We start from the raw sequence: 27,024 nt of genomic DNA on the forward strand, positions 1-27,024 counted from the left end.
TAATTAGGGCTCAGACATTATCTGATTGTCAAAAATCTGAACTTTAATAAAAATTAGACATTCCTGAATTAACTACTAAAAAGTGAGATGAAGTTAAATTGTAATACCAACAGCACTTAATACCTTTCCATGTCTACAGAACTAAAAAAAAAGTATCTTTTTTTCTTTAATTCGAAATAATTCGTCTATTTTCTCGTTGATTCAGAAACGGAGTGATTTTGGGCGCATTCCGTGTACACGTACAAGTGTAGAATACTGGCGCGGGCTTGAGATGAGTTTTTCTGGTCGTGAAAGGGGCCGATAGGCGCCATTTCTAGCTCAGCTCCTCAGTTCCGAAGTGGACAATAGATCGATCCCAGTCGTGTTCCTTGTCAGGAAAACTGTTACCGGATTAAGGGTTTTAAATACGAAAGGCACGAAGTATCCATTTTGTACTCGGCTGTGTATCAAAATATATTTCAACAACAGTGTTTTTCACAGTATAAATCATGTTGCTCTAAAACACATCACAAATATTTTCCAAGACTTATGTTTCGCTGCCGTTTTGCTCTGTCCGTTTCTGTCGTCCATTTTGAACATGGTGATTGCACGATCACGCGAAACACAAACCGTGTTGCGTATTTGTGTTTAATAGGACAACAGTGTGTTAATAAACGTAAACAACTTTCTCTTTCTACGTATAAATGCTTTATGAATTCTGTGGATCTGAGTATTAATTAAGTCGAATGGACAATCAGTCACTATGACGTCTGTTAAAATACTTTTTTCACGAGTCGGCCATATTAAATTGAAAGCGAGGTAAACTCTTCATTTTTTGGAACTTGCGAGCAGAAATGAAAGCAATGAAATATAGTCAATTACAAATTCAATACCAATCTGCTCCGATGACTAATTTAAAACTTTTGATCAAACATATACCCTGATGTTTTAAGCCACAATTCAAAAAAAAAAATGAACGTGAGGCTTGGAACGCACGCCAATCATAAAATAGTCTGGCACCGTCCCATTCAACAGTTTACAATTACAAAATAGATTCAGGGAACACGATCGAAAATGGCTTCCTCGTGAATATTTGATTCTTGACAAACAATTTTTTTTGAATCATCAATTTGAAAAAGATCATTTTGATTTGAGATTGGGATGTTTCTCGATGTTTCGTCCACTGTGGAGATAAAATTTTGCTGAAATAAGATCTCCACAATGAAGATCAAATTCGGTGAAAAGAAACATGAAACTAACCTAAAAACAATCCGTTGATTCTGGAAAAACCGGAAAGTTCTATGGTTTAACAAAGGGAGGGTAAAAGATATCATTTTACGTACAGATCTTTTGTCACGAATCCAAGATAGGAGTCACTGAGCGGAAAATCCGGCCGATGAGAACCTGAGGTCGCCTTGACAACCAGGGGCCGGGCCCCCCGCTGGTGAAAAGTCTTACGTAACCATGGTATCAGCTTCGGAGAGGCGGGAATGCGGGGCTTTATCCGCGTCCTCTGACCTGAAACGAAAAATGGTGTTGGGTTCCTTTAGAGGACCTGGAAACTTAGCAACAAACTTTGCTTTTGAAAGAAAGAACAGAAGGAATGAAAGAAAGGCCCTGTTGTTTATGCGTAGTTTCTTGAACCGTGTGAAGCTTATTTGGCGTTTGGGAGCCAGAGTAGTCCCGTAGGGGTTCATTTTGGGCACTTTAAGAGGCGCAAATATGGTCGATGGACAAGATTTGTCGCATTTCTTGGCGTTTATGGCGTCCCAAGTCAGCACGATTCGCGACGCCATGCGACTGGATCAGGTGAGTGTGCAGCCATACATGGCGCAACTGCCGATAGTTACAACTCCGTTCTCATTAAACGCAAGGGTTTTTCTTCAATGACCTGGGTCGAAAAACACCTGAACTGAAGTCGGTGACCGCTTGCCTCGGACATTGGCGCGATCAATTTGTACCCGATAGCCACTAAACATTGCAACGGACAGAACGATCGAAGTTCACGAGGCGATTACTGCTAAAAAATTGTCTGCAGAATACTCCTTTGTCTGTTGTTTATATAATAGCTCGGTGAAAACTAATAGAACTATTCAATTTATCTAACATCTTTAATAGACGATACAGCATTTGAGGTCATCGCTTTAGGCAGTTTTTTGTTATTTAATTCCGGTAACAATTGAAGTGAGAAGTGTTTACTTAGGCCTATGCCTGTCATTTTTATCAGTATTTATGTTGGCACTAATAACATTTAATTAATGTACAAGTTCATGGACCCTTTTTTTTTTTTTACTGAAACAAAACTTTTTGCAACTCGCTGTGAATTTGTGTCACACTTCATTGACTATAGCCTCGCTAAATTTTCTTGAACTTTTGGGAACTTTCATGTCGTAAAAAAAACATTTTATGAAAATAACTCAAAATTGAAACAGCTAATAATCGGTGTACAATTTGTGCATATTCGGTATGTACTTTTTATATCAAAAAGAAATTTGTCGTCTCACTGTGATGTGGTTGTCCCCCCCCCCCAAAAAAAAAATAATAATAATAATAAAAAATAAAAATAATAATAATAAAATAAAATAAAAATCTTCAGAAACGTTTGAAAATACATACGTTTCGAAATAATGGGTAAATTAATTTGTGTTCTATATAGACTGATTGTTCAGACTATTCACGCGAGTGTAAAAGGTTTTTTTTCCTCCTGTTAGATAAATGTTATTCCGTTTCAATTCCAACAAATATGTCGACTATAGGATCCAAGCATTCCAAAATGACACGCACCTATTTATCACACGGCCGGGCTGCCGTACTGTTATCGTATCCCTATCTCTGCCAAAGAAATATAATAATAAAATCCCTCCCCCGTACTAGAGCGCCGAAGAGCCACTGTATCGCTCGGTGTAGGGCACACGGAACGAACGAAAAAAAATCTTGCACCCCATGTCATTTGGCACGCCGCCATATAAGGCCCGGGTCCCGTGCCCCGCACGCGACCGCAAGATTCTGACGGCGGGGTCCGGGGCCACATTTTTGTCGTGCATGTGTTCCCAAGGCTTCGTGGGGCCGGCCACGGGCCCCCGAGTCGGCCACGGGCCTGCTACCCCCATCACCAACCTTCCTGCTCCGCTGATATGTTGCTGTTATTTTTCTCTCGCCCCTTCCAGCAACCCCTGTTTCCCCCGTGCCGGGCCCTGTTTCTGGTTTAGTACACGCGTGTGTGACGCAGTGAATTTAAGAGGGCGCGTGGAGTGCGTGCATGGACCGTGTCTCCCCTATAGAACCGGGGCCAGGGCTTGGCTTGATGTCTCTCCACAAACGCGGTATAGGGGTAGGCCTACGCGGTCTCGGTATGCGAGTTATCATAAGGTGAATGGGTTTAGCATCCAAATGAAAAAAAAACCTTGATGAAAGCGATTCTCCAGTCCGCAATACGTGATAACAGCTTCTTCAACTTCGGAGTTGGAAATTTTTAATTAATGGCGATACCATACGATAACCCGGACCTATACTGTATTGCATGGCCCGGCCGTCCTATTATTATCCACGAGTCTTGTTTTCAATGGTTGAGCACGAACCCCCCCCCCCCTACCAACCGTGACCATACGGTGTGGAAAGCAAAGCTTACTTCTATGCAGAGATTACCTTGGTCTCAACTACGCATGCGCCTGCCAATTAGGGAACCACTTTAGTTTGACTGAGAGATGTACCAAAAACGCAAATCTCGCTTTTGAGCATGCGTGTTTCGGCCCAGGGTAAACACCGCCCGGGCAGTTCTGGCACGATGAAACTGGACTGATACCAGCCGGACGTCTCTAAGATGTCAATTACTGAAAAGAGGAAAATTAATTGAAGATCCATTCTTCTCATAACCCAACACTCACAGAAACCTTTGACCATACGGCGACTGTGGGAAGTCTAGACAATAGACCATCTGGGGGGTTCCGCGCGAAAGATCGCGATATCAGTTTGAAAAAAAAAATGACAAAATCTACTGAATTAATTCAAGTGAGCGTTTATCAATCGATGCGATGGTGGAAAACAGAAACATGCTGCAAGGCCTGTGACTTGTTTTTGCACCGATCGTATAATTCATTATGATTCCAGTGAACTCCACTTTGGTTTTAGTAATGGACTTTCAACCTGGGTAGGCCTATCAGCAAAACGAAAGACAAAGGACATTACACACAGCTGAAGTTTATGTCAATAAAAAACATTATATAATTATAGTTGAACTAATATACAGAGTACACGCCCACTGAGGACAAAATGGATTGCTTTTTTCCGTATGAACAAAGTTGGTTTGTTAACGAACTTCTCGAGTATATTTTGAAGCCTTGGTATCATTGCATACTACTGTTATCCGGACGTTTGAATAAATCAATTTCTCGACAGAGAATGACTTTCATTTTTCTTCCAATCGATCGCATTTTTTGAGAAATAAATATATCAGGGAAGAAGGAAAAAACACACAATTTACGAGAATAATCGCAAATCTGAGAACACATCCTATAGATGTTAATTGACCACATCAGGCAAAAAAAATGACTCGCCTCAAACCAGTAGATATTATACAGTATAATATTTTTCATCTGCAGTCTCACACGTCGTCAATTCACGACATTCCCAGAAGGCCAACCCAATCGCTGTCGTCCATTTTCAAGAACTGTGTCGTTTCGTGTCGATATGTCCCAAAGCGTCCTACCCGGAATGATGCACATGCATACCTTTCGTCCTTGCGTGGTTAAATTGGTGGAATGGAGGAATTAACCAAAATCGACCTCCTCTTGACGACACGGCCGGGGGGGGGGGTTCAGCAAGTTGTCTTTTCCACTAAATTTAAGTCCATTTTCTCTCCCCGTGATATGTATGCTACATGGAGAATGTGCAGGCCGGACACCTTCACAAAGCAGAGGGTATAACGGTGCGAAATCGAGCGGCGCGTTCGTGAAGGTCGCGAGACAGTACCCGGATTTTGGTTTCTCATGCCGACAAGGCCCATAGCGTCCGCAATTTAACAAGTCATGCATTATTGTCAATATATTTAACAGTGCGTTTGGCATTTTGCGTAAATTTTAAGGTTACTCTAACATACACAAAGGTGTTTCCTTGCCGGGCTATCTCACCTTGCAGCGATTAAAAAAAAAATCAGATATTGCTGTGATTTAATACAAACTTTTAATATTTTAACCTGAAGTTCGCTGACGCAAAATTATTAATTTTTACATCTTTATTTGGAAACCTATACAGGCGCTATCTTCAGGATTTCAACTATTTTTGGAATGATTAGGGTTTCAGCCGCCTCATGTGACAGTCTTGATTAGTTTAAAAATAGAGTTATCATAAAACATTAAAATATTACAAAGTTGAACGCCAGGGGGCTCACTAGGTTGGATCTTTTTTGTCCAATGACAGTATTGCCTCTTTACGGTGATTTTCACTATTGAACATATCCCTGCATCGGTCGTCTGTAAAAATATTCCCAAAGAATATACATCCTGTTTGCAGCTGTCCGTGTCATGGTTTTTGTGCTCTACATGAACTACTAGGAGCAGCCGAACCGCATTACCCCGTGCTCAGTTTCACACCTCGTGATGGGAATGCCTCCGAGCACAGCGCTCTGGCGCGTGCACATGCGCGTTTTCTGCCGCGTGTAAATCCAGCACCGAGACGATTCGGGCACGGTGCACGGGTTGAAGGACCTCTAAAAATCACGTTCGTTGTATCTACGTCCGCTACTGCATGCATTATGGAAGACTGACTTACGAGTTCTCCACGTTAAACCCGCAGGGTATGTACAGAAAAATCGAAAGTCTTGTCCAGAAATGTGCAAGCTGGGGAATAAAAATTGTACGGTTTAAGGGATTTTTACCTTCTATCGACCGAAGGCGACTTGGGTATAAGCCGATACGCACCGTTGAGACAAAAATAGACTTGTTTTCTCCTTACAAGTCCTGTCACAGCCGTTTTGCTTTTATTTTGACGCCGGTGTTTTCCCATAACAAAATTATGATATAAGGCGGATTCGTCTTGAAGATGTTTCAAACCGTTAGCCAACATTTGAGGTATTGTTCGAACAAAATTATTACACAATTGGCCTAAATTAAGCACTTTATTCAACAATGAATAAACGACCATACGTTTTAAGCGCACATAAAAATCAAGCGCGCCCTCTCTAGCTATCACACTTGGTATTTTGTACGAGAAAGAAATCGCTCCTCGACGTTGATTGGTCAAAAGTTTTAACTTAACAAACTGACCAATGAGAAGCTGGAGCGATATCGTTTTGTTTCGGCCATAACAAACCGAGATGAACTAGAAAACTTTGGCATTGTTTGACATTGATCGTCGCAAATTATTGCTATTTCCCTGGCTCGAACGAAGTTCATTGTTTACCGAGAATCAATGTGATGATGTTTAATCAGAGTTTTAACTTAAACATCTGTTTGGTGAGAACAATTATTCATATTCGTAGTCTGTTTTGTGATTAAAAAATAACGTTCAACGTCGGTCGTCTTCATGACATTGAGAAGTTAAATCTTAGGCCTAACCAAAATGTGTTTGTGTTCGATGAAATGCACGTCGTGTTAACGTTATGTCAACCATGTCAACTGTATGCGCATCATTACAGAATCTTGACAGATGCCTTCCACAATTTCCACAAGCGTGGATGGCTCACATGGTGCTGAAAAATATAGAAAATATGTAGGCCTAGGCCCTAAGGCTGGTTTTCCTTTCCCTTGCCTGCTTGCCTTGCCTTGGTTCGGTCCGGTCCATGGCCATGGCACGCACACGTTATTAAGACCTAGGCCCTATACAATAAATTGGAAGACTGGTCAGGGTTTCTTTATCATGTTTATACTTTCCCTTCTTTACAGAACGCATAGGGTTTTTTCCTCCAGGAAATGGCTTTCACTCTAGTTCAAGTGTGACCATACAACGACAAACTGGGAATTCCCCTTAAATTCTAAATCCACTGAAGAGGAAAGTGTATTTTTCACAAGTCCCCCAAGTCCCCCCTTTTTCTTTTCAGTCGGCCTCAGATTTTCCCGTCCATCCACCAATCCCACAACCTCACACTGCCTTAAGCAACACTTATTAATATTACTTGGGATTATCCCTGTCAGTTGTCGATGCTTACAACAACACAATGCAAAATAGATCTCACTGCAAGAGTGAAGTCATTTTTTTAATAACCTCTGCAGAATCTAATTTTGTGTTGTAAAGCTATAACGCATCTCACCATTACATTCTTTTAAAATTGTAATGTCACACAAAAGTGTGATATTACAGATTTTGGGGAACCAGAAGTATTTTGCTTCATAAGTAGGCCTATATATTATTTCATGATCAATATTTCTTTCTTTTTTTCATACAGGACGATGCTTCGTTATCAAGTGCAGACACAGAAACTAGTGAGCCAAGCTACGCCTCAGAATCAGCGCTCCACGCCCCCAGTAATGAAGACACAGTCAGCAGACCAGACAGTGACAGAATAACGCCCCAACCTCTAGACCTTAAGAAAGGTAAAATACAAGCTCCACTATTTGGGTTCTGCCCAACCCTCTCCAAAAGTACCGGTGATGGCTATTGTCTCTTTTCATAAAATGCCATCTCACAAAAGAAACGGCCCGGATATCCCCTCTGGACTAAGTCATACCTCTCTGATTTGTCATAAGATTCAACTCAAACTTCTTTCAAAATTACATAAAAAAGCATCACCTATTTGTTCATTTTCATCAGGACCCCCAGCCAACATGGCATAACTATCCATGCTGTTTCCAAATTTCACCCCCCCCCCCCATTTTTTTTTTTTTTTTAGCAACACAAAAGTTATTCTCTTTTGAATGTGACATAGAATGAAACACAAAGCTGCAATTATTTAATTATGGAATAATTACTGCACAACTGTAGAATTATTTGCTGCCGACAATATCTCAGACATATGCTGTAGGGACAAAAGCAATCCTAAGTAAAACTTTTTCAGAGCGTTGCCCAAATACAACTACACGGGTAGTTAACTTTGAAAATTAAACATTTGAAAAGTTGCTGGAAGACACAAAAATTTAATGTGTGGAACAGCATGGACAGTGTATCTTGAATCTCAGGAACATGTGTTTATGCTTCAATATGAAAATTACACTTGTTAATTACGCACTGATTTCCTTTTTTCCCCTTAAAAACGGAGTCGGGCTATTGAAAAACAAACAGTCCTGATTCAGAATCTTTTATGCAGTTGACTGTGCTGCTATGAAAAAGACCAAATGAAATTATGCATTGCTTAGTGTGTAAATGTCAATTCGCAGTATTTAATCCGGCAAGACAAACATTTGCCACATCTCGGTTGGCCACAGAGCACTACTCAGAACACAGGAAGTAACTCTAAACCCCAGATGAACCCGAGTTTATCCTGAATATATCCATTCGATATAAAGCTATTTTTTGCCCTGTCCTGATAGACCGCACCACACACTTATTTTTCATTTCAGTGTGAAACCAAAAAAATACACTCCCTGACAAATAGTAAAAGAAACTTAGTAAATAGATTAAAGAAATTGAAATTGAATGTATTTAATTTACAAGTTTATAAAAAGCTTCATCTGTGTCTGTTCATGAATGTAACATTGGGTTTGTCTACTTTTAAGAATGTTTAAATGATCATGCCTTGTGATATGATTATAGGTAACCACAAAATGACTAAAATACAGTATAAAAAAATGTGGACAAAGGCTATGAATATATAACTAATGAATATTAAGTTATTGCATCAGTATGTACTCCGATACCATCATTACACATTCAGGATATCTATAAATTTAGCCTACGTTGTATTACAGTTGTATAATGTCCAAAAAAATTCCGCAATCACATACATCCACCTCTGAAATCACTGGTGCGCAAGCAATATTTACTTTTGCCCTGTTGTTTTTTTAAACTATTTTTTTTTTTAACTGTGGAATATTTCTCTTCGCTTACAGAAGAGAGTTCAGCGAAAAACAACAACACAAGACCGGGGTCGCCCGCACCAGAGGACGGCCAACGGAAAGCTCCGCACGAACCCGACACTCAGGTAATGACAGAGACCCGCGCCCGCACGGCCCTAGGCCGGGCACCCCCTGAATTAAATCAGGAGGACAAATCCCAGGCGGAGGATGGCGAGGAGGATGAGGAGGAGGATGAGCGGGGTTATAGTTCAGAGGTCAAAGGTTACAGCAGCGCTGGTGGCTATGACCCGCAGCGATACACAGTGAGTCCAGCTGACCCTCGGCCAGAATTTTCTCGATGTCTCTTGTGCGGCCCTGCAGTGCTTGTGGCTTTGTGGATGTATGCACCTTGCCTCCGATTACCCAAATGCTTCAATTTTTTTAGTTGATCTCCAATTTTTGTTGTTGTTGTTGTTGTCTTTTTGCTTTGTCATTTTGTTGTTTCTGTGCCGCTTTGGTATATTGCTAGACATAGTCCAGTTGAGGCATGGCACAAACAGTTCAGCATTTTTACGTTCATTGATTTTTACATGTAATTCCATGTATTCAGATCTTAACAAGAAGATCCCGACTATGAATTGCAAGTTTGCGATAACAGTTTAGGAAAAGTTGTTGATGTCTTCTGTTCACAAAGTAGTGTTAAACAAAATACGAAAAACACACATAGGATGTTCTACAGGCTTTCTGAAAACAAAAAATGACTTTTCTGAAAAAAAAGGAGAAAAAGTTGGTCAGTGCCATCCAGCAAATTTAAGTGTAACTTATTAAACCAAGATTTGTGCCCCACATGAAGACAGATTTAGGGCGTTATTGAGCTGTCATATCTCAACTGCCAGAGTTTCCGTTGCCTTGATGGAGTGATGTACATTCATACACCCGGCTCCAACTGCCAATAAACACAGTCATCAGTCAAGACGCATTATGTATCTCATATGGGGGCGAGGCTGTTTATATTTACCCTGATTGAGCTAGTTTGTGTATATCTTGATTGGTGAATCTCTGCGCTGTATTGAATTTTGGCAAGACCCCAACACAGTTGTCAGTCAAGACGCAATTTGTTATCTCATTGGGGTGACGCTTTATATCTACCCCGATTAATCAAGTTTATGTGTATACCCCGATTGGCAACTGTGGCATTGTCTGATAGATTGCCCTTTGACCCATGTGCATCAATCTCAACCCCCTCCCCCCCCCCCCCCCCCCCCCCTCCTGAAATCACTTTCAACCCATAAACCCCAACGGAACACCTGGCATCCATTACTTATCATTGCTATCACCGACACCGTTTACTCACGGATGATCCTGCTGGCAAGATTTTTTTTTTCCTTTCCTTTTTTCCCCTCTCTGTATCATCTAAATCGAATTCCTGTTTGCCCCTAACCAACTCCAGACCTCGTCCAACGGGTTCGGCTACAGTTCCCTGGTCGGCACGTCAGTCCACCCGCCACCGGATGGGGCACGGGACACACCCGAGGATCTCTCGGTGACAAAGGATGACGATGATGATGACGACGGTGATGACGACAGTGATAAACTCAACGAGACAACGCCCGGGGTCGACCCAGAGAGACTCAAGGCCTTCAACGTAAGACTCTCCAGACTTTTTCCTTTCCAAGAAAAAAAAAATTGAAATCCTTGCCTTTTATTTAGAAGAACACAATTGCAAAAAAAACAAAAACACATCAACTTCTTTGATTAAGATGAACTAAAATGTGACGAAGTAGATTTGCAGAAATTCACTGAAACCTTCGCAGAGTTTTAATTTGCAAGTTTGAGTTCTGTTTTCCCCTGTCCTCAACACCTAAGCAGGTGAAATCAGGTCCTGATACTGCTAAACTCAACGACAGGCTTTCGTATCGCTTGCCGTTGAGAATGAATACAATTTCCTCCCGAGATCACTTCCAGATGTGACGTAAGGAAGGGGGCGGGAGCCGTGATGAAACACACAAGGAGTCCAAAAAAAAAAAAAAATGAGAGAAAGACGAAAACCATGAGAAAGGGTTAAGATATTGCAACAGTTCTCTAGTGAATGATATACTCATTGTCATCCGACTGGCGATGACTCTTCAGAGTGTCTGTGCAATATTAATGTGCCTCAACGGAGAACTGCAACGCCACCATAAAAACGGACAAAGTGGAAGGGAAGAAAGCTGGGAAAATTTGAAATATAGTTTTTGGGGGACAAGTTTTGGCCGTCGTTCTTTGGCATCTCAAAAGCAAAGGGGCTGAAGAAAGACAGAAAGTTGGAGAGGGGAGGGGTTGACTTTTCCGCTCTGGTATTTGTCAGTGGTCCTAGGGAGCTGTGTGTGTCAGCGACTGGAATCAAGCGATTGTAATTCATATTTCCCCCGGTTCATTCCTTCCAGATGCAGCAATCAGGCTCCTCAACCAGTCTGCTAAACCCAACAAATACCAAATCAAGCATGATTTCGTATGAAACATCTATTTTGACTCGTATAATTGACGTCAATACATACAATTAAATCCATACAGAAAGCTACGAAGAGCAGCTACATGCTATATGTATTTTGCTGGACTTGAAGAGCCAGCATGTTGACCTCTGAGTAACCGAGACACTGACTGACTGAGTCACTGAGTCACCGGGTACAAATAATATCCTAAACCAGGACTTTTTGGCACAGCTCAGCTAGCAAGCCTATTCTCGTCTTTACGAAGTCACAAAGAATTTCAGACTGCAACTTGATAAAAATGTCCCTTTTCTTCCAACCAGATGTTCGTCCGCCTCTTCATTGACGAGAATCTCGACCGTATGGTGCCCATCTCCAAACAGCCTAAGGAGAAGATTCAGGCCATCATCGAGGCCTGCTACCGACAGTTCCCCGAGTTCCACGAGCGAGCCCGCAAACGCATCCGTACCTACCTCAAGTCTTGCCGCCGTATGAAACGCCACCGTGATCAGAACGGGCTTGACTCGGTACGCTCCCAAAATGTAAATCAACTCAACTCTTCTCTTTGTGTGTACGTGGTTTCGTGAAGATGTCAGTTGGTGTATAAGTGTTGTGTGGTTATCCAGTTTTGCTAGTGGTACTGTTGGGTATTTGCTGCGTGCTTAACTCGTTGAGGGCGCTCTTGCAATCAGTGCATAACAGTGCGTAGCATAGTGTCGCTACCAATTTTGCTGGTCACACTGCTCATTCAATGTTATCTGTTTTTTGACTGCCTGTATTTTTAGCTGCTGTTAACAAGAGTTTACTATTTACTGCATGCGTAACTCTTTGATAGCGTATGGTATCTCAGGCCCGTTTTGTCCCCAGTTCCTTTTTGTAATTTGCTGAAATGAATTCTTTTCAATAAAGGGATTAAAGGTAGATCAAAATCATGTTAAATCAGTCCCCCCCCCCCAAAAAAAAATCCACAGTATCGTCACAGTTGTATAGATGTAAAGGTTCTTGAGAGGAAATTTACAGATTTTTTTCTTCTGCAACTTGACAGACGATGCGTCCGACACCCCCTCATCTGACCTCGGCCAGAGCAGAGCAGATCTTAGCAGCTGCTTGTGAGAGTGAGAGCGAGAACGCCAAGAGGTTAAGAATGGAGCTCATGCAAGCCGGACACACGGTAAGATGTCTGTCAACTTTGTCTTAGTTTATGGTATTGATTGAAGTCAATTACAGTTTGAATTATAGCTGACATGTTTTTGTTTTTTAAGTTTACCTGAGTTCAAAAGTGGTGAATTTTCTGCAACTTTGCAACCTGAAATTAAAATGTGAGTTACTCTTTCCTTGAAGCAGTGGCAGATTGGCTCCGTTTGTTAAAAACGGAATAAAATTTGTGAGATTTTATTTTTTGGCTGGGGATCTGAGCAAAGGTTTTAAAAGTTTGGCTCTGTCAGATTCCTTGAAGTCCCCACACTAATCAGTAGGGAGTTTGAAAACATGTTTAGGCACCAGCTTGTAAGGTCACGTTGCGTTTGCGGTCACATTGCCTTTGCGGTCACATTGCCTTTGTCCGTAAGCAGAAAAATTCCAGCAGTGATAGTAACAGGAAATAAAAGGCCAACCATCCTTAAAGTTATGTGGAATCACCGGTGTCTGTCGAGGGATACCAGTCAACGCTGACACCTATACCTGTCCCCCTATCTCCGCGCAAGTAACCGCGGCGTTATGTCACACCGCGCCATCATTTCCCGTGCTAATTGCGACGCTTTCCTGTATTGACGCGGCTGCCGCGAATCCCAAAAATTGAGGGGCATTTCCTGTGACACGGCCAAGGACCGCAGGGTCGACGTAACCGGTGATCCGTCCCGCTTGAGGTGTCGGACGGCCGGAGGGGGGTTCAGGGGGGAGCCGTGAAACCAACTCAGTCTGTGAGTGGACTTGATGAATGAATACAACGTTGCACTTTGACGTGTTTCTTGAGAACGTCGAGGCATCGACCTTTGCCCGCAAATTGGGACGTTCAGTCATTCACCTGTAACTCATTTTGTATTTTAATTCTAAAGGGCAAATAGAGTTCAATCAACTTCAACAAATTACACAATTTTAAAAGAATGAAACTCCATAAACAACCGTAGAGGATTGTTAGCTTAAATCGTCCTTTGTTTTTGAAATGGTAATGGTTAACATGGAAAAATGTCTGAATAATAATGCTCTGTGGCTCCAGAGCATCGTACCAGAACTCTTCAAACTGAGCCCTATTAACCTACTCAGTTTTCCCTTTGTGGTTTGTTAAATGAAAAACAATCTCTAAAATTTGTGTGGGATGTACAGAAATTCTGCTTGCTGTTTCTGTTCAAATGTTGACATTCTGGTCAAGGAGCCAACGATTTGTGGGAAAATAAATCCACAGTCCTTGCCAAGAAGCCATCACAGGTTGACATGAGAGGAAATTTAAGGCTTGGCAAGATAACTCGTGAAAAGAACCAAAGGAGGTCAGTTGCAGGCTGAGAACCTTGCAGCTACTGCCCCTGAGAGCTGGCTCTGGACAGATATTGTAGGTGTGATGGGGGGAGGTAGTTAGGGGTCAAATAATCTGTCGTAATACACCTGATTTTTTTAAAATGGACCTGACTTTGAAAATTTGAGATGAACATCTTGCGTTTTAGCCTAAATGTGGTACTGTCAGAAACTTGTGTTCACTTAGTCTTTTTCTTGAGGTTGAGGGAGAGAAAGATGGAAATTTGACATGGCTTTATTTACCTAGTCCTGTATTTGTATCCTGAAGGAGTTTGAATCAATTGAGCTTCAATTTAAAGATGGCGTTTGTCCAATGACACAGACTTATGCAACTAATAAGCCAGGTCAGGTCATTCGGGATAAAATCGCTGACGCAATGTTACGCAATGTTTCATGAACACCCATTGTGCTTGTAATTAGCGCACGGGTGTCGTGCGACCGTCTCCTTGCGCGTTCATGCGCCTTCGATGAGCGTTCGATTATCCCGGTGACCCATATCACTGTGTGCATGCGCAGTTGAAATACCCAACTGGCTTACTGGAATCGACATGACAAGAACTATATGAATAGAATAGAAATTTCCAAGAATTGATCACACTGCATGCCAGGCACTATTATTATTATTTTATTTCTGGTAATGAAAACAAGGATTCCTCACAAGCGCTCTAGGCACTCTGGCTTGCAAGCCTGAAGAAACCTGTGGAGAGAAGACAATGAGAAGAAATTACAGTTTTAGAGGTGGGAGGAAAATCCCAGAAGGATATTCTGGGGAAAACCCACGGAATCAGGTAGGGACTGAAAACCCAATCCACATATTGGCCCAGGCGGGATACGAACCCGGGTCACAGCGGTGGAAGGCGAGGGAAGTACTGCTACGCCAACCTGACTCCCCTCACTGATTTCTGGATGGTAATAGGTACTGCAGGATGAGAAACTAAGTCATCTGAACTTGACAGCGCTAAAGCAATTATGGCATGGAGCTCGTCTGCTCAGAATCATGACTCAAATGGACGTGCTCGTAAGCTAATCTAGTGCCACGATTAACGCTTAGACAATAATTCGTCAGAGGAGGAAATAGTAATCATCACGGGGAGCTCATCTGCTCGCGGTGGTTTAAGTGGGAGTGAGTCGTGTACACAGTCGTTAAAAGCAGGACGATTGGCTAACGAGCCGCGATCGTGTCACTTTGGGAGGTGCCACGGGAAAAAAAATACTGACAGGGTCTGCAGTCTTGAATCATTCTGATTATTCCCAGAAGTTTATTTATAGTGTGCGTACTTCATCAGTAGTTTGACTAAGTGCTGTGTCTGAGTAGAGGAAAATGAAGACGTACGCAGGCTTAGAAATTGGAGGAAAGGACTTGGAGAATGAGGAGAATTGTACAGGTTCTAAGGTAGAGACCCAGTCGCAGCTGTTGCCATCCTTGAGCAACATGGTTGACCAGTGGTTGCATTGTGACGTACACTGGGCCCTTGCACTGATAGTCAAGTGCAAACATCTCTGGTTGAATCAGTCAAACGATGTCAAAAGAACTCGATGATCCTGGGTCCCTGCTGTACATTGCAAGGTTACACCTCTATGTTCCGACACCCCTATGTTCCGACTGCACATATTCCTATTCCTAACCCTAACCCTAACCCTAACCCTAACCCTAACCGGGAGTAACACAATCTAGGTTGTCGGAACATAGGGGTGTCGGAACATAGAGCAGTCACCCATTGCAATATGCGTTGCAAACGGTAACTAGCAACATGACTAACTGAAGGCTGGTCGCAGACAGTCGACGAGTTTAGTCCAACTAGCGTTGACTAGCGCGCATTAGATGATGGTTAGTGGAACTATGGTTAATAACAGTTCTTGATGAAACTTGGTGTTTTCCATGACACTGTTAATTCAATGTTATTTTCTCTTCTTGGTTTTAGCAGACTGAAACGCGGATGGAGACATCGCCCCATCAGTCCCAGCCTACTCCGCCGTCCCGCGTCACGTACGAGGAGTCGCCCAAGCACGCCTCGCCACGGCCCGTGGACTACCGCTTTGCAAACGGCGTCAGCGCGCATGACCCGTACTATGGGAGTATCGCCCCGCACCAACCACACATGATGCAGCCTTCTCAACATGCACAGATGTCCAACGGTGAGTGAGTGGCCATACAAAAAAAAGGTCTAGTGTTTATGAGAAGCACGTCGGGTTTTGGATTGTATCTGGAAGACATCTTTTGGTTCAACATGGGGAACATGTTCTTAACTTGTCACTAAATTCTCCTGTCACTAAATACGGTGGGGGCATACTGATCAAAATCTCCGAAACCACTTCTCATTTTCAAGACAGTCATTTCACACTGTGAATCCACAAAACTTGTCCATGGTTCTACTCCCCAGCATGCAAAACCACAATTCTCATTTGACAAATATTCCCTCCTGACCATTTTCAGGCCCGACGGACCTCAGTGTGAAAAAGTTGCCTTCAAAACCCCAGCTGAGCCCCACGGAAATTGCCAACATCCGACAGCTGATCACCAGCTACCGCGAGTCGGCGGCGTTCCTGTACCGATCGGCGGAGGAACTCGAACAGATGCTCCTGCAGCTGAACTGAGAGTAGAGAGTCTCGGCGTGAGCCGTAGAGAGGATGGAGTACGGGGAGGAGATGAAACAACAAACGAGTCTGATTGAGTCTGAGAAAACCCAAGCCAAGCTGAAAAATTCCAGTTTTACGGAGTTACGGTTTGGTCCCGTTACGCCTTATTAACGTTTCACTTTGCATCTCGTAAGTTAACTTTCATCAATTTACTTCGTTTTGTGTTGTGAGCAGTCATATTTACAAGTATACAAAACTAATACAGCAATCGCTGTTAGTGAAGTGGTGCCACATTCACGCACAAGTTGCCTGCGTTCTTAGTTTAAGGTGCGACGCCGCGCAAAAAAATTGGTGAAAGGAGCACAGAGTGTGCACGTACCACCTACGCGCACCTCAGTAAAAGGCTTCTAATTTTAATCAGATAAGTCTTATGTGTACACATAGCTTTGGGCAGGGCAAAATTCCATAACTGGCCATGACAATCTTTGAGTGAGTAGAGACGTGTGGAGCTCACAGTGTTCACAAGAAAGTACACGTAGGACAACGGAATATTTATACGTCAGGGTTTTTTTTGGTTTCATTTTTTTTTCTTCTTTCTGTAACTCTTTCAACGTTTAAAGGTACAGATCTTATAAAAATTTATTCCGCGTAACAAACAGTAAGTTATTGATATTATATTTACTATTTAAAAAGCATTGCTTTTTTTGTATCAGCATCGTTTGAGTTTTCATTTTCTTGCCCAAAGATTTAAAAAAAAAAAAAATTAGCATTTAATTTTCCTCGCAGACGAGGAATTTAGCACAGTTTTTTTTGGGTCAAAGTTAGTATTTAAATAAATATTCTATTTATGTTTATAGCGTATTGCTTTACTTGAGGTTTTTTGTTTTTGTTTTGTTTTGAGATTTAAGTTGAACACATGTTGTTTTGTGGTTTCACAGCTGCACTGAGTACTGCATATCTGTAGATGTATGGAGAAAATAATGAAAGAAAATGCTAAAAAATGACTGAAAAAATCACACGAGTGCAATATGGTGGACAAATCTAGTGAAATGGAATGAAATTACTATGGAAAACTTCATTAAATCGATTGGGGTACCAAAGAAATAGTCATATAACCCAACTTCAGCGCTATTGTTTCTGAGCCAGTATGATTGCATACAAAACATGGTTATCCACTGAAAAAAAAGTTCACAATTTTCAGGCATTATTTTTTCAATATTTTCGGACATCTTTAAAATTCTTTTGTGGATGTATTTCTGCAAAATCAGATTAAAAAAAAATGAAAAACAAATTAATCAATTAATCAATATAACTGCATGTGGGAACTTAAGAATTTTGGACACTGACATTTATCATTCGTGAGGTATTCTATCAAAATGTATAGTGAAAATTTCATTACGAAACTATGAAGGGAAAAAAAGCATTTTGCCAACTTAGACTTGAAAGATTTTCTTTAACAGTAAAATTAACAACTCCATATACATAAATTTGGTTATAATTCTGAAATTATATATAATTTGATTTTGTTTCTCAAAAAGTTTGCCATAATTTAAGGGTTTTGATCAGATTATTGTATTTCTGTGTATTTTGTGTAGGCAGTAACCTTTTGTTCATATACGCAATGAGAAATTACAATGCACTGGCATTTACTGGGAAAATATGTAGGACAGACCATATAACATCTCAGCTTTTACATTCTTGATAGTAATATTTATTTCACTTCACATATTTATTAAAAATATTATAATCTTCCAGCACAACTCAAGAAGTCAGAAAAGTGGTTGAATCTTGCATATTTTTTTTTTCTTGCAGTATTACCATAGCATTAATATTAAGTATTTATTTTTTTGTTGCGGACTTTTTCCTTCTGTGCAATACACATATATACTGTTATAGACTCAGGTGTTGGGTTGTCATGGAAACGCCATAGAAAAGTTATCCATGTTACAGGGCCGGCAGTTTGTGCAACATGTTGACTGTGTTTTTCAACTGAGTTCCTGAAACATGTATAAATACGTGTTTCATATATTTGGTGTTGGAAATGCAGTCAAATTAATACGGAGAACCGTTTTAGCTGGGAAAGCAATGCCACAAAACGCGAAGCATTAAAACGATTTTCAACGCAGCTACAGCGGTTTCAAATATGTAGATTAGGTCATTTACATTTTTTCTCTGTGACATAACGCAAGAGTTCAAGAAAGATTGTCCTATTTTTTTGTCTGTGAGAGAGGTACTTGTAAAGATTTGTACAGATAACGACGACTTTAAGAAAAAAAACTCTTTGATACAATAATTTTTTGGTCTTGTTGACTTTGAGAATCACGCTAGTTTTCAAAGAAGCACAAAGGCACTATTTTGTAAAGTAATTTGTACGGTGTGCTGTAGGGATGCATGTTTGCAGAACGTGATACTATAATTATCAATTTTGTAAAAAAAAAAGAAACAAAAGAGTGCAACACACGTTGTAAATTGGTATATTTGGTCAGGTTTTTTGTTGTTGTTTTTTCTTATCGATGCTTTTATGTTATTTGAATGTATACAGTTCAAAATCTCTTTCTGGTGTAGTTTCGAAACATTATACGACTCATGTTACGAGAAAAGTCTTGGTAAAAATTCGCCATAATTTGTCCGAAAACATGCAGATTTAAAAGTTATACCCAATTGTTGGCTGTTGTTGACACCTCTGAGTCCGTGTTTAACTTTTTAAGCTCTAAAAGAAGTTTGACAAAGACGAGACAAAATATACTTAAAGATACAAATGAAAATCCTAACAAGCCAGTGGTTATTTTGGGTCATCTATTTACATTTATACCTTAATTAACCGTCCAGTATGATTGACAAAGTTGTCATCATTTATTTATGGTTGAAAGTAATTTAACCCAAAAGAGACAAAAAATTATGAAAATTTTGCACTATGTTTACTAAAGCTTCATTTTATTTTGAAAAATTGTTTAATTCCCATAAATATGTGACCATACTAAGAAAAATGTTGAGCTTTTTGTGGCCAGTTAATAATTTAACAAATAATAAATAAATTGTTGAAAAGAAAATGAGAAGAAAAAAATTTAAATTGCCCAAGCAACCGTTTGCAGTTATAATTATTCGTAAGTCCAAAGAAAAAAAGTGAAATTTTTTCCTTGTATATGAAATCATTGTAGATTTTTGATGTTCAGACTCTATATGACTATTGTATTGTAAACTGTACATTTATTTCACAGCTCTTAAAATTTATGTTGAAAGGGGATTTGTTTTTTTTTCTTGTTGGAAAAAGTTTATATCTCAGTAAGTTTTGTTCAGTTTATTTTGTCTGTTTATCAACTCAAGTCAACTTTTGAAATTTCTAAGTTCAACTCTTCAGGAAAAAAAAAACGAAAAAAAAAAAATTACAAGTTAGCCTTGCATGTTCTCAAACATTTTACCGTTTCCACTTTTTTGACAATTTTGCTATGACTTTTGTGGGGTTTTGTACAAAATTTTAAAACAGAATTACTACAGATTTAAAGCGTTAATTTTACGAAAAGATTGTTACAGAAAGTCGTAGTATTACAGAAACAGAAACTAGGGAGTGATTTGGTTGTTTTTTTTTCCTTTCTTGGACAAACTAATTTATGTGAATATTTGTTAATGAGGAGTTCTATTTATCGGTAACCTGTAGAAGAAGTTGGTCACGTTATTTATTTAATATATTCATTATGCACATTTCTTTGAGAAGAATATTTCACTTGATATTTGAACATGGGTTTATTATTGTAAAGTCACTGAGAATAAAAAAAAGTTGGTATTAAACATCTGGCTTGCATTGAGTCTTTTGTTTGTAGATCACGTTTGCTTGAGTAAGAACCATAGACCAAAGTCGTAGTCTCTTGTGGGTTTAATTCAAGGCCCCATTCATGATCTTGGCCTAAGGCTGGAGTTGAATTTTCTTCTAATGTAGCCAGTTCTTGACAAGCCCAGTCAAGCCAGACACAAAGACCATAAGACTGAGTACCAAAAAAACACACTTTTTTTTTATCTGGGTTTTTTTTTTTAAAATGAAGGAGACGCCCTCCCCCTTTTATTTAGCTGCGGGATAGCAACTCAACAAATCATCATGGTCTCTCCGTTAGTCCGTTAGTAATAGTAACAAGCATTGACACTGTCTGTTGCTCCTACATATTTTGACCGATTTCAACCAAATTTGTTAACCAAACTTTGTCATAAGTATCAGTAGCCCTGCTCCAACATGTCACATGACCAAATTGGGTCAAAAGTCATCATGGGGTCTCTGTGGTAAAAAACCTAATATTTTTTTACTCAAATCACTACTTCTAGAAATTACATGGCACAATCACGTGATTCATGCATGAACACGAATTCATTGCCTTTCAGCTTCCGAGATCTGATCGAGCTTGTTCCAAAGACGGCGGATGGATTTTTTCATTTTCTCGACTCCTTTGCCGATAAAAATAAATTGTGTCCAAAGGAGTGGTCACTCTTCTACAAAGCTACAATTTTGTTTTTTTTCCAATTATACAGTCTAGCCATTTATTGGCTTTCCAAGATTTGGCATAAAATAAATCCACGTTATCCGAAATTCTCGGCCAAATTTGCTTGCACTGCAAGAGTTCCATATTTCAAAATGCATGTGAATGCAGTTTTTACCTTTTTTCATGCATCTCACTCCTCGAAGGTCAGAATCTGCTTCTGTGAAGTATACGGCTGCTGAGCCGCTTCAAAGGCCGAGGCGTAGTCAGACAGGGGAACCAGTCTATGCTGGGGCGCCCTCAGCTGGCCAGAGACGCCCCACTGGCAGATCTGTGTGATCATTCTCTTGGCTTCCTCGCCTGGTGGTATGAAATGCAAAAATTCAAAATGTGGATGAAAACTAAATAATTTACAACTTTTAGTACAAATAAAGAACAGTATCATGTGACCCAAACATAAAGACCATCTCACAACTTAGAATATTCTTACATTCTCCAACATTCCTTGTGGGAACAGTGTTTTTGCGCCCTAAACTCGTTGGCTAAAACTTCACTTAAGTGTTATCTGTCCACTTGTCATCCAACAATTAAGGCACCATACTAAGAATGACTGAATATTCATGAGACTGCAATTAGGTAGCGTGATTGGCTACTCCAGACTGCCATACTCTCCTGCCAGCTAGTCTTCCAATAGGCATCAACATGGAATTACTGCATATTCATTAGACTGTAATTGAGAAGTGTGATTGGTTACTTACTTCCTGCATTCCTGTCATGCCATCTGGTCATCCAATAGCCAACAAACTTGAGATCGTTGAATATTAATGAGCCTGTTGGGACCATGACCGGCTGCTTAGACATCCCTCCATACGTGACAACTGTCCCACAGTCACTGCAAAAAGTAATGTAAAAATATTCCTACTATTAAAAGAAAATTGAGGAGGGAAGAATTCTTAACAAGTGAGTAGAAAGTTACAGGAAATACATAATGCTTTTGGCATTTTAAAAAAAAAATCTAGAGTAAAATAGAAAATATTCCAATATAAAACAAGTAGAATTAGTTTTTACTTTATATCAATTTTTGGTTGAACAAAATAAAGTGACGTTGGCGTAAAGTGAACTTACAACTTCTTGAACACCACACTTTTATGGTCTTTGAAAGATGGCAGGCTTCAATCTGCTTTTGTCACTTTCTTTGTTCAACATGTTCAATCGAAAACGATTATGGAAACTTACTCAAGAGCTTTGACTAGTGTGATGATTGCACTCTTGCCGCCCACAGCATTCAAGGCAAGTTTAGGTTTGGGCATTTCCTAAAAACAAAACAAAAACAAAAAAATCGCAAAAGACTAATGTAAGATTTGTATCCACTCTTCAAAAAACACAAATTTGCTCAAAGCGCCCTCTCTTGGCAGTGAGAAAATATGATCATGTGACCGTATGAAAAAAAAAGTACACTGTATTAGAATCAAGAGGGTGGTTGTATCTTCAAGTTCAATGGCGACTTCACCAAAATTACCCTAATAAAAATGTCAAAATTTATTTTTCAAAAATAAAAATAAATAAGAGCTAATTTAGATTTCATGTTTGATAGCATTTCTGCTGCTACAGTTCAAAGGAGTTCTCGAGCCTGTTGATGATAATGTCAGCTGGGAAAATGGCAGACATTGGAAGTCTGAATCTTACTTTGAGGATATTCGCGTCGTGCCCTCTGAGAGATTCCTCAGTGACTACAGCTGTTGCTCCCAGATCTTGTAAATGAGATATCAGTCCATCCAGGTTGGGTCTGGTGAAAGAAAAACACATCCATTATCCCCCAAATAAACAAAATTAGACAAACCATGTACAATATCAAAAATATACAGAATATAAAAATCAAACACTACAATCTTCAGAAATTTAAAAAAGAGAAACATTTTTTAAAAAACAGACTTAAAAAAAAAAGATTTAAAAAAAAATAGATTTAAGAAAAAAACGGACAGAAAGGTGGACATTTTAGCTTAAAACAGTTGCTGCAGCAGGATTCTGATTTCCAACTTCTTAAATGCTGTACCTGTCTCTGACTATGTTTATTGTCTTGAGCCCTCGTGCGGCAGCAATCTGAATAACTGCTTGGCCTGCACCACTGTTTGCAGCATTCTGAATCACAGAGTCACCTACAAAAAGGGAAATCATTGCATTCAAATAACTTAATTTGTATACAGTAGTATTCTCAAAAGTAAAATATATCAGCACAAACATTTCACAGGGGGGAAAAAAATTACTAGGTCCCTAGCATACCAGAAAGAAACTTATCAGACAGATGTCACTAGAGGGCAGTATACCACTTCAGCAGTGACACATGAGAGGTTACAAACCTGCAGGGTGCTCAACCTAAAGACTGCAGCCAGCTGGAAAGCATCTTTGGTAATTTGTCGAAAATCAGAAAATGTTGTTTTCTGATGCTCTGATGAAGTGTTGAATGATACACAGAAGTTACAAAATAATTAGAATTTTCATGTTGCTAAAGAAAAAACAATGGAAACGAAAGTATTAATCCTGATGAATGCATACACTGAATGAAATTTAAATCTAATTTTAAATTTACCTGGTTGTAATTCCACAAAATCAGCGAGCATGCGAAACGCTGTACAGTTGTTGACTTTTAATGTGGCAGCAATCAGAGGGGGCGTGTCTAGAGGTACTGACATCACATGATTGACAGGACAGACAAGATGACTTCTCCATGTCCCTGAAAACAGAAATAAAATAAAGTTTTAGTTGACAAAAAAAACTTCAATAGAGGGCGCTCTTGCCATACACCATGGTGTATTTTGTGAAGCAATCAGTTCTTTTGGCAGAAACATTACCATTTTTTAAGAAAGAAAAAAGTTTCAAGGAACACTTTCTCAAGAATCCAAAGTGAGGAATAAAGCATTTGAATGCTTATTTGAAGTTCACTTTGTTGATAGTGTCTACTTTCTTAAAACAAGACAATTGTTTTATTATCAGTTTCACAAATAAAATGTAGCACAAAACTGAGACCCAACAAAGAGGAATAAAAGAATCGATTTTGCAGCTCACCTAGTGTGCCAACGGCTGGAATGACCCTGTCTCCAGGTTTGACCTCTGTGACTTGACCTCCAACCTCTGTGACCTCTCCTACCCCTTCAAACCCTCCGACACATGGAAGTTGAGGTTTGATTGGGTAGATACCTGTTATGGAGAATTTTGTATTTTGTTATTTAATAAGAATAAGAATCAGAGTGATTATTTGAGAATTTCTGTGTCTTTGATGGTTAAAAACAAATGCACTTTCACCTTCCAAAACGTTTATAGAGATCTATGATCACCTTGAATTGTGTTGATATCGGATGGGTTGATAGGAGAGGCAAGCATCTTAATCTTCACAGAATTAGACTCAAGAGGGGCAAGATCAGTCTCTGACAATCTACAAAATAAAAAAAAAACAATGGCAATTACCCTCTGTACCACATTTTAAACATCTTCATCTTGATCTTCACTGATATTATTATGAAAAATTAGCATCTGCCTGGATACTGTATTCTTTCTCCAAGTCACAATGCCTAATATAATATGAATGTATTAATATGTAGGCAGTGGCTATTGTTACAGCAGCTGTAACTTAGTTTTCAACTGCTATTGCAAATCTATATCAACCGTGTGGTTCCCTGACCTAACAGTATTCAATGTCAGGATATTTGGCTGTTGGAACCAGACTATCAACTGAATGGTTCTTGGACTTTATTTCCCCTTAAAAAAATTTCTCCAAAGCCACTGATTACAAAGAAGAAAATAAAACCTACTTCAATAATACAAATAATTTGACTAGAAACATGAAAGTAAAGAAAACTACAATAAGAAAAAAAAAACAAATTTCAAAAAATGTGCAGCGCGGTTTCCATCCCGGAACCTTCAGCATTGTACTAGTAAACAACATCCAATTGAGCTACCAAAGGGCTCTGGTTGAATGGGTAGTTATAGCAGTGATGTAGCTAGATTCACAATTGTATTTTTGTAATGCAAGTTGCAGTTGAAAATTGCATTACGGCTGCCATTATGATAGCCACAATGTAAAATGTTATTACTTTTTACTAATCATACTAATACTGATTACTAGTGGGCTACATTTAATTTCTAAATTTTAACTTATTTTAAAAAAATAATTAGTTGCAAAAAGTTGCAAAACTTGCATGTCAGCATGACTTCTCGGGTGCAATTTAGTCATTTCTTAATTTTAACAGAACCTTTTACAAGTTTTAGTTTTAATTTGTAGCAAAATTCATCTGGCCGTCGTATACGCTTCAGTGCACGCTTTACCATCATAACTTTATGGCGTAATACTACGGCTATATGGTCGACTTGCAAGGGAAACAGGTCAACTCGTACGCGAACCAACTCGTACGCGAGTCAACTCGTACGCGGATTGGTCAACTCGTACGCGAGACAACTCGTACGCGAACCAACTCGTACGCGTGCCAACTCGTACGCGAGCCAACTCGTACGCGAGCCAACTCGTACGCGAACCAACTCGTACGCGGGCCGTTTAGGAGTGGTTTCGAGGATTGGGTTGGCATGGTTGGGAAGAATTTGGGAATAGTGTGACGGGTAGTCCGTAGTTCAATGTGTGACCGTTGTGTGTGATTGGGAGTGAACCCGTGAATGATGATAATAAAGTAACTGATTTTTGTAAATTCTGATTTTAACAAAAAATAAAAATCAACTCCCCATTTTTTCTTTTTTTACAAAATATTATTTGGATATATAATATATTAATAATTAGGACTAAAAAACTATCTGACCCAAGCAAAAAACTGGCGGACGCTGTCCGTACAACTGTATAAGCATAGCATCACGCATGCATGCGTGATGCTATATTCCTTTTTTTTATATATAGTAGCTCCTTTTTATACAATAGACCTCGCAAAAATCGGTGTTTTCTTGTCATTGTACTTGTCTAACCAACCAGCAATTGTACCGCGGCATACACAGGTTACAGCGATTCAATCATGCATTCTTTATACAGTGCGCGGTGCGGCGGGAACCTATCATACTGCACTGGTTATCGCGAAGACAACTTCCCAATCAATCAAGCGAACTTGTAAAAAAACAAACAAACGCAGAATTCTTCTCTAAAAAATCGCGAATGTAAGTAGCACTGGCGGATTCAAAAATCAACTACATTTAATTTGAAAATCTCAACCTTTCAGAAAAGGTAAAATTATGCCGACCTACCGTACCGAACCTAATTTCATCTGTCCATGTGAGCTAAACCAATCGTCTAAACTCACGCGTACGAGTTGGTCCGCGTACGAGTTGGTCCGCGTACGAGTCGGTCCGCGTACGAGTCGGTCCACGTACGAGTCGGTTCGCGTACGAATTGACCCGCGTACGAGTTGGTCGCGTACGAGTTGGTTCGCGTACGAGTTGACCTGTATTCCTTGCAAGCATGCCATGGGAACATAATACACACTACATAGCTGGAGTTACCCAGCCCTGAGTTTTATCATATGGGTTGTCAAGTTAGCGGTTATTCCTCCTGTTTTCACTGCAATTGTAGGCTGAATCTTCATCGTGGATCGTTTTTTACTTCAATGACCTGTGTAATGGTTATTCCAGGCAAGTTTGGGGTGAGTTGCAGCTGCAATTAGTGTGTAACGGGGACAAAATTGAACATTTTCCAAAATTTTTTTGAATATACTACTACTTATGAGAAAAATACGCTCCAGCCCTTATAGACAACCCATATGATAAAACTCAGGGCTGGGTAACTCCAGCTACACACTACACAGGGACACGCAACACGTTAAACCACATGCAAATACTCACTTCATAACCTTGACCGGATCTCCATATTCCGCGTACACGAGAGCCCGTACCTTTCCATTGTAACAATAACATCTTTTTGTTTCATTGATAATTGCAAAAGAGCAATATCTTGAAGTTTTTAACGGAGTGAGCAACCCCCGAAAAACTGTCATGGGCGCAGACATCTTGGATTTGCTCGTTTGTTTGCAATAAACACTCCACCAATTCCGCAAAATTATCCAATCACAAGTTCTGATTGAGCAACTTATGAATATTCAGTAGCACTTTGACACGGCC

General features: G+C 39.9%; 2 protein-coding genes across 8 annotated transcripts in view; one reads left to right on the forward strand and one right to left on the reverse strand.

The window, feature by feature from the left end:
* LOC119729197 (nucleolar protein 4-like) overlaps positions 1–20,242 on the forward strand; it is a 32,935-nt gene extending 12,693 nt beyond the window's left edge. Inside the window, exons 1-8 of one of the 5 annotated variants that reach the window (XM_038201759.1) lie at positions 6,272–6,428; positions 7,358–7,505; positions 8,958–9,226; positions 10,354–10,548; positions 11,695–11,913; positions 12,417–12,542; positions 15,802–16,015; positions 16,314–20,242. In XM_038201759.1, the coding sequence (XP_038057687.1) occupies positions 6,390–6,428; positions 7,358–7,505; positions 8,958–9,226; positions 10,354–10,548; positions 11,695–11,913; positions 12,417–12,542; positions 15,802–16,015; positions 16,314–16,474 (1,371 nt within the window). In that variant the 5' untranslated portion in view covers positions 6,272–6,389 and the 3' untranslated portion in view covers positions 16,475–20,242. Of the gene's footprint in view, positions 1–6,271; positions 6,429–7,357; positions 7,506–8,957; positions 9,227–10,353; positions 10,549–11,694; positions 11,914–12,416; positions 12,543–15,801; positions 16,016–16,313 lie in introns of those variants that run through there. The other 4 variants (XM_038201760.1, XM_038201757.1, XM_038201758.1 and 1 more) reach the window with 4 other exon arrangements.
* On the reverse strand, positions 1–26,997 carry LOC119729199 (enoyl-[acyl-carrier-protein] reductase, mitochondrial-like). Of its 3 annotated transcripts, none has more exons than XM_038201763.1 (10): positions 26,749–26,997; positions 24,252–24,349; positions 23,983–24,114; positions 23,507–23,650; positions 22,973–23,075; positions 22,606–22,705; positions 22,156–22,232; positions 21,678–21,811; positions 21,101–21,279; positions 1–1,499 (listed from the first exon to the last, which is right to left on the reverse strand). In XM_038201763.1, exons 1-9 carry the CDS (start codon positions 26,910–26,912, stop codon positions 21,113–21,115), a joined length of 1,119 nt encoding a protein of 372 aa, XP_038057691.1. In that variant the 5' UTR covers positions 26,913–26,997; the 3' UTR covers positions 1–1,499; positions 21,101–21,112. The 3 variants fall into 3 exon arrangements, with proteins under 3 accessions (XP_038057691.1, XP_038057692.1, XP_038057693.1); XM_038201764.1 differs by having other exon boundaries at positions 1–1,497; positions 21,098–21,279; XM_038201765.1 differs by lacking the exon at positions 1–1,499 and adding an exon at positions 10,495–10,570 and having other exon boundaries at positions 21,098–21,279.
* Positions 26,998–27,024: the final 27 nt, after the last annotated feature.

Source organism: Patiria miniata, unplaced genomic scaffold, assembly GCF_015706575.1.
Source record: "Patiria miniata isolate m_02_andy unplaced genomic scaffold, ASM1570657v1 HiC_scaffold_20, whole genome shotgun sequence".
Taxonomy (NCBI): Eukaryota; Metazoa; Echinodermata; class Asteroidea; order Valvatida; family Asterinidae; genus Patiria; species Patiria miniata.